The sequence below is a fragment of the Puntigrus tetrazona genome, chromosome 18, assembly GCF_018831695.1.
Source record: "Puntigrus tetrazona isolate hp1 chromosome 18, ASM1883169v1, whole genome shotgun sequence".
NCBI lineage: Eukaryota > Metazoa > Chordata > Actinopteri > Cypriniformes > Cyprinidae > Puntigrus > Puntigrus tetrazona.
This window is the reverse complement of record NC_056716.1, coordinates 16,819,462-16,836,961: the sequence shown is the minus strand read 5'-3', so window position 1 is coordinate 16,836,961 and position 17,500 is coordinate 16,819,462. Positions and strand designations below refer to the sequence as shown.

At 42.7% G+C, this 17,500-nt stretch overlaps 2 protein-coding genes across 3 annotated transcripts in view; one reads left to right on the top strand and one right to left on the bottom strand.

Moving 5' to 3' along the window:
• Nucleotides 1-710: 710 nt before the first annotated feature.
• Nucleotides 711-5,629, top strand: si:ch1073-459b3.2 (growth arrest-specific protein 1). Of its 2 annotated transcripts, none has more exons than XM_043216755.1 (2): nt 711-1,778; nt 2,929-5,629. In XM_043216755.1, exon 2 carries the CDS (start codon nt 3,222-3,224, stop codon nt 4,056-4,058), a length of 837 nt encoding a protein of 278 aa, XP_043072690.1. In that variant the 5' UTR covers nt 711-1,778; nt 2,929-3,221; the 3' UTR covers nt 4,059-5,629. The 2 variants fall into 2 exon arrangements, with proteins under 2 accessions (XP_043072690.1, XP_043072689.1); XM_043216754.1 differs by having other exon boundaries at nt 711-1,782.
• Nucleotides 5,630-7,607: 1,978 nt separating this feature from the next.
• ulk3 (unc-51 like kinase 3) overlaps nt 7,608-17,500 on the bottom strand; it is a 10,068-nt gene continuing 175 nt past the window's right edge. The window contains exons 1-16 of the mRNA XM_043264457.1: nt 17,388-17,500; nt 17,135-17,275; nt 16,417-16,537; nt 16,230-16,325; nt 15,420-15,563; nt 15,035-15,117; nt 14,373-14,528; nt 13,251-13,356; nt 13,133-13,173; nt 12,756-12,858; nt 12,619-12,683; nt 12,456-12,534; nt 9,718-9,758; nt 9,165-9,212; nt 9,035-9,098; nt 7,608-8,628 (exon numbers count right to left, since the gene is read on the bottom strand). The exon at nt 17,388-17,500 is cut by the window's right edge and continues 175 nt beyond it. Of these exons, the coding sequence (XP_043120392.1) occupies nt 8,612-8,628; nt 9,035-9,098; nt 9,165-9,212; nt 9,718-9,758; nt 12,456-12,534; nt 12,619-12,683; nt 12,756-12,858; nt 13,133-13,173; nt 13,251-13,356; nt 14,373-14,528; nt 15,035-15,117; nt 15,420-15,563; nt 16,230-16,325; nt 16,417-16,537; nt 17,135-17,275; nt 17,388-17,486 (1,404 nt within the window). The 5' untranslated portion in view covers nt 17,487-17,500 and the 3' untranslated portion in view covers nt 7,608-8,611. The remainder of the gene's footprint in view (nt 8,629-9,034; nt 9,099-9,164; nt 9,213-9,717; nt 9,759-12,455; nt 12,535-12,618; nt 12,684-12,755; nt 12,859-13,132; nt 13,174-13,250; nt 13,357-14,372; nt 14,529-15,034; nt 15,118-15,419; nt 15,564-16,229; nt 16,326-16,416; nt 16,538-17,134; nt 17,276-17,387) is intronic.

Here is a 17,500-nt window from a genome sequence, read left to right as displayed (position 1 = left end):
GTTCACCCCAAAATGAAATTAATTTGCTTACCCTCATGTTGTTCCAAACTAATTCTAAAGCACGTTGGTTAGCAAAGGGCTGCCGTAGCCATTGACTTCCATAGTATTGAAACAAGTACCGTGGATGTCAATGGGTGCCGTCAGCACGTCATTCTGTTTAACGCAAAAAAAGATATTTCGAAAAATGTTGGTAAGCAAACAGTTACCGGTACCCATTTACTTTCATAGTATCGAAAATAATGCTAATGCTATAGAAGTCAATGGGTACCATCAGCTGTCATCTGCTCACCAATGTTATTCTGTTGAACACAGATGATGATATTTTGAAGAATGTTGGTAAGCAAACAGCTGACGGCACCCATTGGATTCCACAGTATGGAAAATAATACTAATAGGACCCTATTAAATCAGTAATTCTGTATGTTCCATTTTTACATAGTGGCCAAATTAAATTTAATGCTTCCAAAAGCATGTCTTATTAACTGAAATCACGAAACGTATAATATTAAACAGAAAATTATTCAACGTTTTACAGAAATTACAGCCCTATGACACGTTTTATTCTTTCTCGCATTCAGTTTTATTTTAATCCAATTTTTACCCGTTTTTCATTTTAAAAGAATCTCTAATTAATTGATTTTATTTTTAAAAATATATATATTTTGTTTCTTTTTGTCCACAGAGGTTCCGTGTTGTATATTTATATTTTTCTAATTTTTTTTTGCTTAATATTCCTTTAAAAATAACATTTTAATAATCTTTTTTATTAGTAATAGTAGTGTTGTCATTAGATTAATTAATATTTATATCAAACTATTTTTTTTTTTCCATCTGCATTTTGGGCCCCACGTCAGTCGATGGGTACCGTCGTACGATTGGTTGCCTTCGTTCTTCAAAATATCTTCTTTTTTTGCGTTCTACGGATTAAATAAACGGGTTTGAAACGCCGCGAAGGCGATTTTCGTTTTGGGATGAACTGTCCCTTTAACGGTCCTAAAACACTCTCCGTTATTATGCAAATGTAATTTCTTCGTCGTTTTGGGTGAAATGAGACGTGTCTCTGGAGCCTGACCCATCCCCGCCAGGCCTGCTCCGGTCTGAAGGTGTTTCTTACAGCAGTAGTGACTTCAGGGAGTCTTGAAGGGCTTACGGGAGCAGGAGTGGTTCACACCCTTCACCTTTGACCTTTCATCGAGTGGTGCCGTTTCGTGCAGGTGGTTTGGTGTTGTCGTGATGCAGCTGTTGACCTCTTTTCTTTCTGGTCGTTCCCTCTTAAGGAGACTCCGAGTAATGATTTCTAACGCTGTGCTGCTGGACGGAGGCTTTTGTCGTCTTTTGAGCGAAGCCGTGCAGGGATTTGGTTTTTGAATATAAGCTGTAAACATAAAGCAATATTTACATCTCTGATCTACGGGACAGAGCTGACAGCCAATTAACGCGAAGGGTTAAACCGACTTTCCTGTCCGTTTTATTTAACCCGTTAGATTCTAATCTATTTTTTGTCGTTCGTTTTACTTATGCCCTTGATAGTCGTTTCCGCTCTGGACTGCATAAGTAACGTAATTACCAATGTAATGCATTTATGTAATTAATCTTCTGTAATTTCCAGACCTTGCTGATTTTTGACTGTTGAAACTGTAATAAATATATTTGTACAAAGATCGTGATGCCTAATTCCAGCTTCTGTGTGGTGTTTTCGCAGCGCAGTAGTTTCTGCCCACTAGATGGAGACATTGGACACGAGTCAGGCGCTTCACTCACACACTTTCACGAAGCATGTAGGTGGGTGCTTGACTAACAAATAAGCCTTTTGCGAACAAATGTTGAGTTTAGGTTAATGCCGTTTCTTTTTTTTCCATGCATATTTTGTTTCATTTGGCTTTTCGTGTGTTGTTTCAGTCTAGCGGAAAGAAAACGCTCGTAATAGACTTTTATCTTTAACTGCGTCTATTTAAATGACATGCAGTTACAATGAAAGGCTGTTTTGTCCACATGTTAGCCTGCTCACGTGGGACGTCAGGTGTTTAACCATTTTAATACATTTTTAGCAGTTTAGCAGTCGTGCGTTATATTGCATTTAGTCGATATGCAAGGGCTGTAAGTCTCCGACTAACGCAGGACACATAGCAAGGTTTTTTTTTCTTTCTTAGACTAGAGGGTCTTGTTGGAGGGTCAAATGACAATTTAATTAGCATGCATACTCTCAACAAAACAATGCACGCGTAGCATTCATACAACAATCAGAAAGCAGCATTTCAGATGCATCTTATCGCGTGAGCTATCCGTGCATTTCCCCTCACCGATATGTCGCATCTTTTAATACCGGGATTTTAATTTGGAGGTTTAGAAACGGTGTGTTTTCACGGCGTGACAACTAGCCCCGGTCTGTCAGACTCTGTGGATGCTTGCTTGTGGATGCTTTGCATAGTTTTTTTTTTTCCGCCCCAATCAGAGCCGTTTCCATTTGAATGGCGTAGAATCGCTGATCTCAAGTGTGCTGTGAAAGGACAGGGCAGTAAAATATATTGTTGTGGAAAGTCTCTCTATTGATGGGCCTCCGGGCTGCTGCATGGCCAGTCGGACACAAAGAGGGTGAAACGGTCCAGAAAACACTTTTGTGGCCCTTTTCTTTTCCGTCAGGGCGCGATTAAAACACCCCAAAGGAGGCTGAGAGCGACGGGGGCTCCGAACCCGCCGGTTTATACAGGGGCTTGTTCTTGGGTTCGTGCTAAAGAGAAACAGATTTGTTTTTCTGCGCTTTAAATCGAAGAAGCCCTTTGCAGATGTGGAGCTTCCAGCAGAGGAATGCATCCCTCTCTCTCTCTCTCTCTCTCTCTCTCTCTCTCGGTTTTGTAATCTAACGCAGGGAGAGACCACACAGCTCGCCGGCTTCGTCAAATTTATAAACATTTTATTTATCCTGTACAGGAGGTGAGCTCTGCCAAAAACGGTGTTACTATGCAATCCCCCGTCCGCTCACCAATAGAACAACAGAATGCGTAATGAAGAGAGGAGTTTCAGAGGAGGAGGGGTCTCCGAGCGTAAATGCGCAGCCGAGCGTGAAAGAGCCGGAGGGACAAAGACGAGCAGCATGCAACAGGACTCCGAGAGCAGAGAACGCGCTCCAAACAACATGCAAACGCTGAAGGATTCTTGAGGATATGCTTTAGAAATGCGCGGCCGGAGAGCAGCGAACAGAACACAACTTGGGGAGTAAACGCATGCTTCTCTGTGACGCACCATGCCGTGCTTTCACGGATCCATGCAAGCATGCACCTAATCTGAGCTGGCAGGGAAAAATGAAGAGATGCATCCTTCCCGTCGCGTTCCTCTCGCTGGCGATGATGCTGGACGCGCAGATGGTTTGCTGGCAGGCGCTGATGCGATGCCACGAAGAACGCGATTGCGAGCTGGCGTATAACCAGTATTTGGCGGCGTGCGACGGGATCATCCGCGGGAGTAGACGCCAGTGTCCGAGCCACTGCATCAGCGCCCTCATCCGCCTCAACCAGACCGCAAACGGCCCGTTTCTGGAGACCTGCGACTGCGGGATGGACCACGAGTGCTTCAGAGCCAAACGGGCCGTGGAGCCCTGTCTGCCGCGGACGCATCCGGGCGGCGCCGATGGGATCGGGTGCACCGAGGCGCGCCAGCGGTGCGAAGACGAGCCCGGCTGTCAGTCATCGCTCACCGCCTACCTGTCCCACTGCGGTCAGCTGTTCAACGGGAGGAAGTGTTCGTCTCGGTGCAAGTCCACCATCGAGGAGCTGCTCTTCATGCCCAGCGGAGTGCTGCTCAATCAGTGCGTCTGCGACGGTCTGGAGAGGCCCTTTTGTGAGGTGGTCAAACAGAACATGGTCAAACTGTGCTCGATGGGAGACCACGGCGCGCCGGCGGACCACGACGCGCTGGACGACGCGTACGAGGACGAGGACTACGAGGCCAGGCCCACGGATGCTGATGCGGTGATGTCGTTCACGAGCGCTTCGGCTCGTTCTCAGCACGTGGTTTTGCCGTGCATCGCGTTTGCTCTGGCACTCACGCTTTGGAGTTGCTGACTTTGGTGACCCCCGGAGCACAAAACCAGTCGTGAGGCTCGCCGTTTGAACGTCCGTTTGTTAGGACGGGAGTATATTTGGAGGCGATGCAACTATTTAAAAAACTGGAATGTGAGGGTGCAACAAAATCGAAATATTGAGAAAGTCACATTTAAAGTTGAAGTTCTTAGCAAGGCGTATTAATAATCCAGCTCGTTAGGATAGGACAGGATTCGGCTGCGATGCAGCTATTTGAAAAAATCTGGAATCTTAGGGTGCAAAATAAAATCTAAATGCTGAGAAAGTTTGACGTTTTGAGGCTGACGGGCAACTTTTGGATCACTGTTGCAGTAAACGCTCAATCAACAGTTATCTAAATGATCCAGATAGACATTTGCTACCCGTTCTTGATTGAAAAGTGCTCAAGCGACATTGTATCATCAGCCTTAGAAATGCATAAAACTAATCAAAAATAAAGCTGCGATATATTTTCGGTAGGAAAGTATGGCACATGATCTTTCCTTAATGTCCTAACCGTTTTTTGCCATTTTGACCCACACTGCTGTGCTACTCATGACTGCTTCTGTGCTCCAGAAACGCATTTGTCCGTCCTGAAGCATCATCTCTCATTAGTTCACGAAGCCGGACTTGAAGTGTCTCGAGGCAAACAGTGGACGCACGTCGAGGGCTTGCACAGCGGACGCTCATTGTACTCGCATCTTACTTCAAATATTTGCAGTGCGCGGGCACATAAAGGAGCCGGTTCGGGGATCAAGTGCTTCATTTAGGTGGAGAGGCCCTTCAGAAGCTGTTAAACGCTCTCGTTCTCTCTCACACTTGTGTTTCATTGGTTTGACCTCGTCCTCTGAACTATCAGGTCTTGGATATGAGCGTTTGACAGCATGCACGCCATTACATTCGACTCGAGTATCTCTATTGTTCATGTATGCTGGAAATCAACACCAAGTGCCTGACGACTGTCTGTATTTTCGGGTTTTCAGTAACGCTTTACTTAAAGCCTTTAAATGATAATGCATTGTAAGTTTCAATTAAATTTCAATGCATGCATTAAGCCTTGAAATGCACACAGAGCATGCACTGTATGTTCTCTTGAAGAAACTGCGGTTATAAACACATTCACACACACCTTCAGAGATTACAGTGCATTTTAACTCTGGTTGTATTTATGAAATACAGTGTACATTATGACTACCTTTGTAATGCATTATCCCACAAGGCTTTAAGTAAAAGGTTACAGATTTTCCATTTTTGCATATAATGAATTATTAGTAGCAGAAGCACACTCTACGCAAGTATATGAACACCAACGTAAACACATCCTCAGTGATGCTCTTCTATGGTGAGTCTTCTCTTTTCGGTCATTGCTTTGAAGAGAATCTCGCATAATTAAGATAATCAAGCAGTCGATGATCGTGGTAGCTACTTGAAAGCTGAATGAAACCTTGCGTAGAGTGTTTCTGGTTTAATATTCCTCGAACTTCTCAAAGGGTCTTGAAGTTTGTACAGAAAAAGAATTTATTTATACATTTTTTTGGAATAATTAAGAAAATAAAAGTCATGCTGAAATGTAAGATGGAGGCTCGTCCATTTATCGCCTGAAAAATCTGGGATATTTATGTGTCCGAATCCAATGAACGCAGTTTTCCTACCAGGTTTGAGTAAAGTTAAGTCAATCAGTAAAAGCTGATGACCAGCAGAGCATTTAGTTGCTAAATTAAATAACTGGAGCACTCTTTATAGTACACATTAATCTAAAATGCATCTATGCAAGTGTTTTTGCTGCCAATTGGAGAAAATTTGACTTGTGTCTGTGCACGAGTTATATATATATATAAATTATTACGTAATTTCTTATCTGTTGGTAACATTTTAGTATTAGGACCAATTCTGACTATTCACGACTTGCTTATTAGCATGCATATTATTAATATATTGGCTATTTATGAATACTAATAAAGCACATATTCCGCACAACCATATTCTACACCCTTGATCTTTCCCAATACCTAAACTGAACAACTACCTTACTAACTACTAATAAGCAGCAAATCACTGTAGGAGTTTATTAAAGCAGAAGTAGTGAACGGTTTGTTAATGTTGAGGAGTGTAGTGCAAACATATAAACGATTATTAAGACACATTTACTGTAAAAGCAAAGCACGTTTTTGCTTAAAACGAAGAGATGTTTGCCAGAGGAACTTTTTCTCGTTTTAAACTTAATTTAGATTTCCCCCCATCGCCCTACAAGACTTATAAACGCCTTTAGGAACGTTAAGAAGTGTGTGTGTGTGTGTGTGTGTGTCGCTCCTGCTCGTCGGAGAACTTGATTCGGTGTGTTTTAATGAGAAACGTCTGCGCTGTGAGTCTGTGGAAACCGTACCGCAGATGCCGGAGGCTCTCTTCGCCTCTTTTTTTTTTTTTTTTTTTTTTTGAGAAAACAAGGAGGCAGGAACCCGACTAACTCGACACTAAAGCCCCTCTTTCCTCCTGAAACCCCCACCGACCGGCCCGGGAACAGAATCAAAACAAACAAAAGCAGGGGAGACCGTCGGAGGAGGAGGAGCCGCTCGGGGCCCCGCTTCTCATTTATCTGTGACCCAGATTTAAACCCCCACACCAGCGATTGTGTCCGCCGGGCACAAAGTCCTATTCACTGCAGGCACGTCAGCGCAAGGAGAGCTGGAGCGTGTGTGTGTGTGTGTGTGTGTGTGTGTGTGTGTCTCTGAAGGATTAAGGTCCCCGGTCCCCCTCACAATCCGTCCTCAGTTCATCTGATGCAGAGCTGGAGACGGAGCTGGCAGAACACAGAGGCCTGTAACAACAGAGCGCTGCCATCCGTACCTGTCCTCTCCACATCTGACCTTTCAGCTCAACAAGCCTTTCATGACGTCAGGCGTCTGCTCTTCTCCCGCTTCCCGCCGAACAAAGATCGAAATGTTTTAAACCGAGATGCATTTACTTGAGAGTTTCAAGAATGGTCTAAAAGCAGATCAGGAAATGTTCTCACTATTAACTAGTTCATCAAGCGCATATTCATGCCTTTTTCTGCGTGAGCATGTTTAAGATCCCTTAAACTTAACTACCTCACTAACTATTAGTACTACCAACCAGCTGAAACTACTAATAATCAGCACAGTGCAAAAATTGCTTTTCTCAATTCATTTTATTTCAAAAAAGCTAGAAACTCTTAAATCAAGAAGCATTTTCTAGACAGGTAAAAATGTACTGGTTTGCAATGTTTTGAGTTTTTGCTTCAAGCCTAAAGGTTTAATTTTGGCAATTATTTTTACTTGTCTAGAAAGTTTAAATGTAGATATTTTGGCTGAAATCTAAGAAAAGCACTGCAGTGCCTCGAGATTGTTTTTCTGAACATTTTGTTTATGCATTTATCTTTTTCATTCGTTTTTCAGAAAATATGACTTATGTCAGGTCTTTTTCTCGATTAAAGCATGTTTAGATATGACAAAAAAAACACTAAAAAGGTCTTAAAGTAGAGCCGAACACATCAAGATACATTTACTGGAGATGCAAAACAAAGATACGTCTTGCTTTCGGGGAAATCGAACACAATCACGTTTACGACTAAAACAAGAACGAGTATCTGTCAGTGGAAAATGAAACTGAATGAAGTTGATTTTTCTGAACCCATCAGCAGATGTTTGTTCTTGTTTTACCAAACGCTCATTTTATTTTGATCGTTTTTTCAGAAAACACACTTCGTTTGCATTCATTTTTGTTTAAAAACCAGACGAAATCCTGAGGAAGACCACCATGTTTCAGCGCTCATCAGTCATTTCAGTGAACTGAGTGTAAAACAAACGCATACGCATGTTTCCTGCTTGATAACGTCCGTTTATAAAAATACAACCGTCAGCTCGAGTCTATTAAATATTCACAGATATAACTTTTGATTGTAATAATTGCTGAAAGTAAAGGAGCTTGATGAAGGGATCCCGTGAAGTAAAGAGCTGTTGATGTTTCGAGTGAATATGATGATGGTTTCTGCAGGCTGATTTATTCCAGAGAGGAAAGAGGAATGCAGGGGAGGAATTATATTACCGGAGGAATGCAGAGAGGAAATGACAATTTATGGCCAACAGAAATTCATAACGCAAGAAAATATTCACTCGGAGAGAGAGAGAGAGAGAAATACAGATGATGCTTTCATTCAGTTCAGTGAATAAATAACCCCACAATCATCAGCAATCACAGCTCGTCTGACACAACGCTAAAACTCCCTTTGTGTGTGTGTGTGTGTGTGTGTGTGTGTGTGTGAGCCCAGAGTAAACACACAGAAAGCCACACCTCTCTCATGCTGCTGGATCTGCGGTAGAGCTGCGGTCAGCCTGTGTGTGTGTGTGTGTGTGTGTGTGTGTGTGTGTGTGTCCTCAGCAGTGATTTTTACAGTCAGGACTCTTCTCCTTCAGGTGTGAAGGTGAGAGATTTCAGATCTGGCCAAGACGAACACAAACCAGATCAGACGGTTCAGCGAGAGCGAGTGTGTGTGTCTGCCAGGAGCGCAGCATCCCGTTGCCATGGCGAGAACCCCAAGCTCACTGTAAACAGCAGGCTGAGAGAGAGAGAGACACCAGAGACTATCAGTGTGTATGCTTCGGCAAAGAAAGTGAGGTTAGAAGTATATTTTTCACAATTCTACATTATTATTAGTAAGCCAATATTTTCTTTAATTATGAAAAGACAAGTTTAAATAAAAAAAATACTATTTTAATTATTAATTTATTTACATTATTTTAATTATTATTGTTTATTAATTTAATTTACAATTTTCTTAATTTTTTTTTATTAAATCAGTTGGTTTCATTTAAAATTATTTTAGTTGTACAGATATTAATTATTAAAATTTTTTTACATTTATTTCCATTCGTGAAATAGCTCAGATGAGCAGTTTTTTAATGTCGTACCGAAACAGGGCATTATAAGGACGTATTCTCTGTATGAATATGATGAGTACGTACAGGATCTCACAGACTCAGCAGCGGCGTCTTTCTTCAGAGAGTCGTCCGTCTGAGTTTCCCGCATCTGCAAACACACGCTTTAGACGGAGCTTCACTAAACGACAGGAGCGAGAGGAACGACAGCGGTTACCTTCATCAGCTCTTTGAGGTATTCAGCTCGACTCATCAGACTTTTAATCTGCAGGAGAAAATCAAGACATAAATCAGACATTTTCTCATATTCAAGCCACTCAGACAAACCTCTAGATCTAGACGGTGCTTTTGTGAAAGTCTGAGCGTCTTTGTTGGAGATGCTCAACACGGAGGTGGTTTTTTTAGCTGTTTAACCGAATATTGCAGCGGTGAGATCATTAAACCAGTCTTCATTGAGCTGAGATCGTCTCCACCTCCTTCAGTGACCAAAGAGAACCATCTTAAGAAGGTCAGTATTGACAGAAGATGATTTTAATAATCAGTAATGCATTAGATTTAGTTTCGTATTTTGCTGACATTCTGACACGGAGCGCACATTTCAAAGCGGATGAATTAAATGTAACATGTTCCCTAAATATCGTTATGGTAGTCAGAAAGTGACATACAGCACCTTTCTGTGCTAAGATGATATCAGAATATGATTTTGATGATCGTGAGCTCACGATGCTGTAGGAGAAACAGAATCAGCAGTCAGATGATGTTAGTCTCACCTCGCTGTGGAGCAGCTCCCTGCGCCGGCCCTGAGATTCAGCTGCAGGACACACACACACACACACACACACACACACACACACACACACACACACACACACACATCAGCTCAACACTAACACACACATTTCTGATTTCTGAGGTTGTAACATGACGCTATGTGGTCGCCATGGCTTTTGGAGTTGGCTTTAGAGTGTTTCTATGCCGTTGCTATGGTGTTCTGAGGGTTTTAGCACATCGCTATAGATTTCGCTTTGCATAGAAGCATCTGCCAAATAACTAAATGTAAATTTCCAAATGTGTTTCAATGTTACTGAGCTGTTCTCATGGTGTTCTGGGGCTTTTAGCACATTGTCGTGCGGTTGCCGTGGTTTTCTGAGAGTTTCAGCACCTTGCTACGCGGTTGCCGTGGTTTTCTTCAGACTTCAGTTGCTGTAGATGTCTGAGTGGGTTCTATGTGGTCGCCATGGTTGTTGGAGTGGTTTTGGCACGTTGCTATGCAGTTGCTATGGTTTTATTAGCGTTTTAACACATAGTTGCTAAAGATTTCCCACATGTTTTAATATTATTATGCTGTTGCCATGGTTTTCTGAGTGACTGTTATGTGGTCGCTATGGTTTCCTGGCGTTTTAGCATGTTGCTATACAGTTGTCATGGTTTTGTGATTGTTTTAGCGCGTTGCTCTGTGGTTGCAATGCAGTTCCTGTAGATTTGTGAGTGGGTTTTACCATCACACTATGTGCTCACTAGGGTTTTCAGAGTGGGTCTTGGCATGTTGCTATGATTTTCTGAGGATTGTACACTTTGAGACGCAGTTGCTATGCCAGTGAGACTGTATTCAGTCTGTAGGATCTTTTCTCTGTTTTTAGCATTGTTATTAGTAAATCCTAGCAATCTTAACTTACTGCTTAACTTAGCACTAAGCACTAGTAAAAGCAAGTAATGGAGAAATGTTACACAAGCGCAGAAGCCTGACGCAGCCCGACGGCTGTGTTTTGATTAGGCCAGAGCTGGCACTAGCGCCGTAACAGATCAACAGCGGGAGTCAAATGGCAAAAAAAAAAAAACCTGCAGTGAGGCGGGAATCCAGCAGAGCTCTGGGGTATGGAGCTCTCGAGGAGTTTGAGAGATAACAGTTTGCATTTGCTTCAGTATTTAATAAGACTGAGAATTAAGAAAGCTGTTCCCAATGAGAACCAGATGATCGTACCACACACGCTGACCTGGCAACCGCTCGCCGCCACATCTGGACGCCTGACGGCCCTCCGCCTCGCGGAGAACCGCATTTTACATTTTCAGAAAAAAAGCAATGTTTGTCCAAAACTCACTCACTAAGGTGCACTGGGTGGTTGCTATGGTATTCTGTGTTGTTGCTAGGTGATTGCTAGGGTGTTCTGAGTGTTCCCACAAATTGCTAAGCAGTTGGTAGAGTATTTAAGATATGAATACTATGGTGTTCTAAATGGTTGCGAGGCTGTTGCTAAGTGGTTGCTTGGGTGTTCTGTGGTTAGTCCTGTTCCTAAGAAGTTGCTAGGGTATGCTGATGGTTGCTAAACTGTTGCTTGGAGGTTGCTATGGTATTCTATGTTGGTACTTAGAGGTCGGTAAGGTGTTCCAGGTTGTAACTAGGGTGTTCTGAGTCTTTACACCTACTGTCCAGAAGTTGCTACGGTATTCTGATGGTTGCTAGTCTATTGCTTGGTGGTTGCTATGGTATTCTGTGTTGTTGCTAGTCGATTGCTAGGGTGTGGACAAATTGCTAAGCAGTTGTTAAGGTTTTTAGGATAGTTGTTATGTTGTTACTAGATGGATACTATGGTGTTCTGAATGGTTGCTAAACTGTTGCTTGGAGGTTGCTATGGTATTCTATGTTGGTACTAAGAGGTCGCTAAGGTGTTCTGAGTTGTAACTACGGTGTTCTCAATAGATGCTAGGCCATTGCTTGTTCTGGCCTCTTAGTAGGAGGTTTGAGTGTTTCCACCTACTGTCCAGAAGTTACTAAGGTATTCTGATGGTTGCTAGGCCGTTGCTTGGTGGTTACAATGGTATTCTGTGTTGTTACAAGGTGTTTGCAAGGGTGCTCTGGGGGGTTGCTACGTTGTTGCTTGGGTTCTCAGGATGTTTCTATGTTGTTGTTCAAGGTTTCTAGGGTATTGTGAATGGTTGTTAAGCTGTTGCTAAGTGGTTATTTAAACCTGCTGCTAAGGTATTCTGATGTTTGATAGGCTGCTGCTTGGCAGTTGCTATGATTTTCTGCGTTGTTACTTGCTAATGTGTGTTCCGACATGTTGCTAAGCAGTTGGAATGGTATTCTCAGGGTTGCTAGGCCGTGGCTTGGAGATTGGTTTGTTATTCAGTGTTGTTAGTAGGTAGTGGCTACACTATTGCCAGGTGGTTGCAGGTGTTGTTACAAAGTGATTGCTAGGGTGTTGTGGGTTGTTACTAGGCTGTTGCTTGCTGACTGCTGTAGTATCCTGGGTTGATAGTAGGTGGTTGCTAGTATGTTGCTATGATATTTTGTGGATGTTGTGCTGTTGTTTGGTGGTTGCTATGGTTTTCTGGGGAGTTCTATCTGGTTGCTAGGTGGATGTTAGGGTGTCTACACCCATTGCTAAGCAGTTGCTAGGGTGTTCTGATAGTTGCTAGGCTAGGTGTTTTACAAGATGAAAAATTAATGTTAAGTTGACGACTCGCATTGTGAGTTTTACCAGATGATTAACATATCTGAACTATTTACCCGCCAGCGCCAGCAGCAGCTCTCCCAGACACTGCTGGTACAGATCGAGCGTGTCATAGTCCTCGGCGCCGCTCTCCTCCTGCACACATCACAGCTCCGTTACCCATAATGCAACGCTGCAGCTCACACGACACACACGCAAATGAGCCGTCGTAACGGTTACCTGGGCAACAGCAGTGGAAGCCACTTCCAGCGCCGCCAGTAAGCGTGGTTGATCTCTAGACATTTCTGTGAAAGACCAAAGATCCGAACATCAGAACTGGAGTGACATATCACCATCAGTAATGCAGTGCTGCTTACCTATTAATATGTTCCTGGTTGATTTTGCCTCCTCAAAACTGATCTTGTTGTCCGATCTGACCAGCGCTTTAAGCTCCTCGGCACGAGAAACATACTGATTCACCTGAGAGAAGAACTGAGCATCAGTCACATCTACTGTTCTTACTAACTGGATCAGTATTATCAGTAACACATCAGACCAGCTTCAGTAATGTACGTAAAGTATAAATAAAAACCTAATCAAGTCATCTTTATTTATATAGCATGTGTATTTTTCACTGTGTAAGAACATTATGAGCAGCTTGGCTTGTCGGATAGAGCAACAGTAATTAAGGAGGGTGGGTTTTTGTGAAGGGTCAGCTGCTTCCCAGTTCCCACGGGTTCAGAACGATGTTTACCTTCTGTCTCAGGGCTTCCTTCCTCTGTGTGTCCGTCTCATCTGAAAGTGCAGAGACAGAGATGATGAGAGCGAACTGGGACTCGAGTAACAGAGGCACAAAGACGCTCGTGTCTTACAGTGAATGGCAGGAACGAAGTGTTCGAGTGCACTACAGTAGAGAGATAACGCCGCCGATCTCTCTCCATCCTGGTCCTTCCTCACCGCCTGCAACACCAGCGCTTTCTGGAAGACAAATACAGCACTTCGGTCTGGTTTTTCAGGTGCACATGTCTGAACGTACACTTATTTTAAAAGCCAAACTGTATAAGAAAGTACAAACATCATTTAAGTTAGAAAAATAATCCTATTTTTCATTCAATTTAGTTCATATTTCTGATCTCACTGGAAGACATTGTTCTGGTTTTCTGGTTCTGGCATAAACTTAAAATTTGATTCATTTTTCAAAAAAATAATAATAATAATAATAAAAAAAAAAAAAAAAAAAGAATAAAAAAATAAGAATAATTTTAAAAATATATATTATATATATATATATATATATATATATATATATATATATATATACACATGCACTTGAAATTACTTTTGATTGAAAAATAAACATCTTGTTTTCCTTTTAAGTGAGGTTTAAGTAAGGTTTTCTTACACCACTGGCAAATATTAAAAACTAGTTGCATTTTGAGAAATCTCAAGTTTTTGTAGTGTTTAACTAAAGTACACATGCATTTAAAGAAAGGCTCAGCTTACAAACTGGGTTTTGGATTAGTTGGGATCTAAACAATGCAACATTTGATTCTTAAAATTCTAAGACTTCTTAAAGAGCACTCAGAAAAATGCAATGCAAACTATAGACATTTATCTGAAAATATAATAACTATAAAAGGCCTACTTAATATCTAAACAAAATTCATATTTTATTACTTTAAATGATACTATGAAATGTTTTTTTAAAAAAAAGGGCATCTTTTAAAACGTAGTTTATCATCAAACATCACTACGAAAGATTGTAAATAGTTTTTTTTTTTATTCGTTTTTGTTTGAGAATGGTATTAAATTTATTAAATGTATTAAATTTGGAATATAGGCTTATGAATCTGAAATGCTGTGCTATAACAGCGTCCAGCAGCATCTGTGTGACACGTTTGCTGAAGTTTGGTCCAACACGAGAGAGGTTTTTTTGCCACTTCGGGACTAAAATAAACACGTGAGAGTGTTGGTGTGAGTTGACGCGTGCTCACAGCCTTCCCGAGGCTCTCGGCGCTGGGCATGTGCTCCAGATCCACGAAGGGATGCAGGAAGAACTCATGGAACGTGACGCGTCCGTCCGGGTCTCGCTCCAGCAGACGCAGCAGCAGATCTCGGCAGTCACGAGAAACTCTGGCTCCGGACGGAAGCTAAACACACGGAGAGCAGATCACAGCAACATCTGAACAAGCGCGCCATCTAGTGGGGACTGAGAGGACCCAGGAGGACGGTGATGGAAGTGAATGGGTGCCGTCGGAGCGAGAGTCTGGTGAAAGCATCCATCGGTTAACATCTGGAGAAGACGAAAGATCAAACTCATCCAGCATTAAGATGTAATCTATAACTCTTCCTCCAGTAAAAGATCTCACATTTATTAGTTTAGTTAGTTTTAGATTTCTCTCCTGATTCAGACCAGAACACTTTATGGATTTGATTTAAAACGTCTTAATTCTGGATTAGTTTCACGTGCTGTGGATTATATTGATCTCTTATTCTGACGGCACCCATTCACATCCATTACTGAGACTCGTGCCAATCCTAGATATTTTCACAGTGTTTTGCAACATTTAATGTGTTTTTAATAGAAAATACCATAATGTGTGATGAATAACCCCTTGTTTGTGTACAGCGATGTAAACGCCTCATTAATTCTCACCTCGATGGGTTTCTCGCTGCGGATCTTCTCTTCTAGTTCAGCAAAGGAGCGAGAGGCAAAGGGAGCTCGTCCGAATAATGCTTCTGGCCTCACAAAAACGTGCAATAATAATGATTTATTCATTCTGAATGAAATGTTGTTTTAAAACATTATTATTTTCAGCATCATTATCACATGATCTTCAGAAAGCACTCTGATATACTGCTTAAAAAAAAACATTATTATTAATGTTGAAAACAAACAACATAGGTTTGCAAGTGAAGATATTTTGAAGAATGCTAAACAGCACTGGACCCCGGTGACTTTCATCATGTGGATAAAATAATTTTTGTTCGGCAAATGATGAAAGAATCAAATGGCTCCCCTGATTCTTGTAGAGTCTCACCGTATAGAATGACCCCGACGGACCACAGGTCCACCCGAGCGTCGTAATGCCGTCTGCAGACCATCTCAGGAGCCATGTAGAGCGGAGAACCTCTCAGAGCCTGCTGCTCGTCCCACGGACTCATGTACTGCGCGAAACCGAAGTCTACACACACACACACAGACACACAGACACACACACACACACACACACACACACACACACACACACACAGACACACACACACACACACACACACACACACACACACACACACACACACACACACACACACACACACACACAGACACACACACACACACACACACACACACACACACACACACACACACACACACACACACACACACACACACACACACACACACACACACACACACACACACACACACACACACACACACACACACACACACACACACACACACACACACAGACACACACACACACACACACACAGACACACACACACACACACACACACACACACACACACACTCACACACACACACACACACACAGACACAGACACACACACACACACACACACACACACACTCACACACAGACACACACACACACACACACAGACACACACACACACACACACACACACACACACACACACACACACACACACAGACACACACACACACACACACACACAGACACACACACAGACACACACACACACACACACACAGACACACACACACACACACAGACACACACACACAGACACACACACGTCACTACGAGAGGAGGAAGAGGAATAATAATAATAGCGAACGTTAAAGAAAGTGTTTTCACCTGCGAGCTTCAGCACGTTTCCACTCAGCAGAATGTTCTGTGGCTTGAGGTCCAGATGAGAGATGTTCTTCTCATGGAGGAACTGAAGAGCGCATGCTGAAACGCACGAGACTTATTATTTGAATCGGTCTGTATGCGTCGTTATAGATTCTGGGGTGTGTGTGTGTGTGTGTGTGTGTGTGTGTACCGATCTGCTGTAGGCAGCGACGGGCGACTCTCTCCGGAAGGATCCGGCGACTTCGGATAAATCGGGACAAATCTCCTCCTGAACACCACTCCAGAATCAGATAGATGTTCTCGCTGTCCCACTGAGAGACAGACGGAGAGGATTCGGCAGAAGGACGGGGTAAGACGGCATCATAATTTCTAATTTTGTCATTCATCTGAGTAACATTTAAGATTTATTGAGTCAGCTGATCTAATCGTTCGAATCTGGCCTTTGAGGATATGTTGATTTATTAAAGTTTTCTGGTCAATTTGGATTTTTTTCTGCTTTGTCCGTCATTGAAGGAATGGCTGATGAAAATGAAAAATCCGGTCGTAGTTTACTCTCCCCGGGGTTTTTACAAATCACGAATCTCTTTGTTGTGCTGAAGATGTTCTGAAGAAGGTTTTGGTCACCGGTGGCTTTCTTACTTCAAGACGTCTCCCTTCGCTTTCGGCAGAACTAAGAGATTCACGCAGGTCTGGAAGCACCCCAGAGAGAGATGACACAGTTTTCATTTTCACCAAGCAATTATTTGGCTAAAAAACCATTTTAAGTAAAACAGTTAATGCATGATATATTTTACGGCTTGTGGCGCTATTTAAACGCGTTACGTGCGTTACATTAACGCGTTACATTACGCTGTAACGTCGCTGTGTTACAGTTTCACAGTAAGTCCACGCTGCCGGGAGTCTTGTACCTGGAAGTCTTTGAGCTGCACTATGTGAGGATGCCGGACTGTTTTGAGGATCTCGATCTCAGTCAGCAGGTTCTCCATCGAGGTTTTATTGAGGCTTTTCTTACTGACCACCTTCACGGCCACCGCCTCCCTGCCGTCCGCCTGAAAGCCACCAAAAGCGCGCACGACCAACAAAAACACCGATCAATCAAACATTCAAAGTCAACGAGGACGCGTGTAATGTCGTACTGGTCAGAGATCAATGATCACTCGCCTTTCTGAAAGCTTTGTAAACGGTCGCGTAAGTGCCGCTTCCCAGTTTCTCGGTCAGAATGAAGTCTTTGAGCTTCGGGGGAGCGAAACCCGCGGCCATCCCGACCTGACATC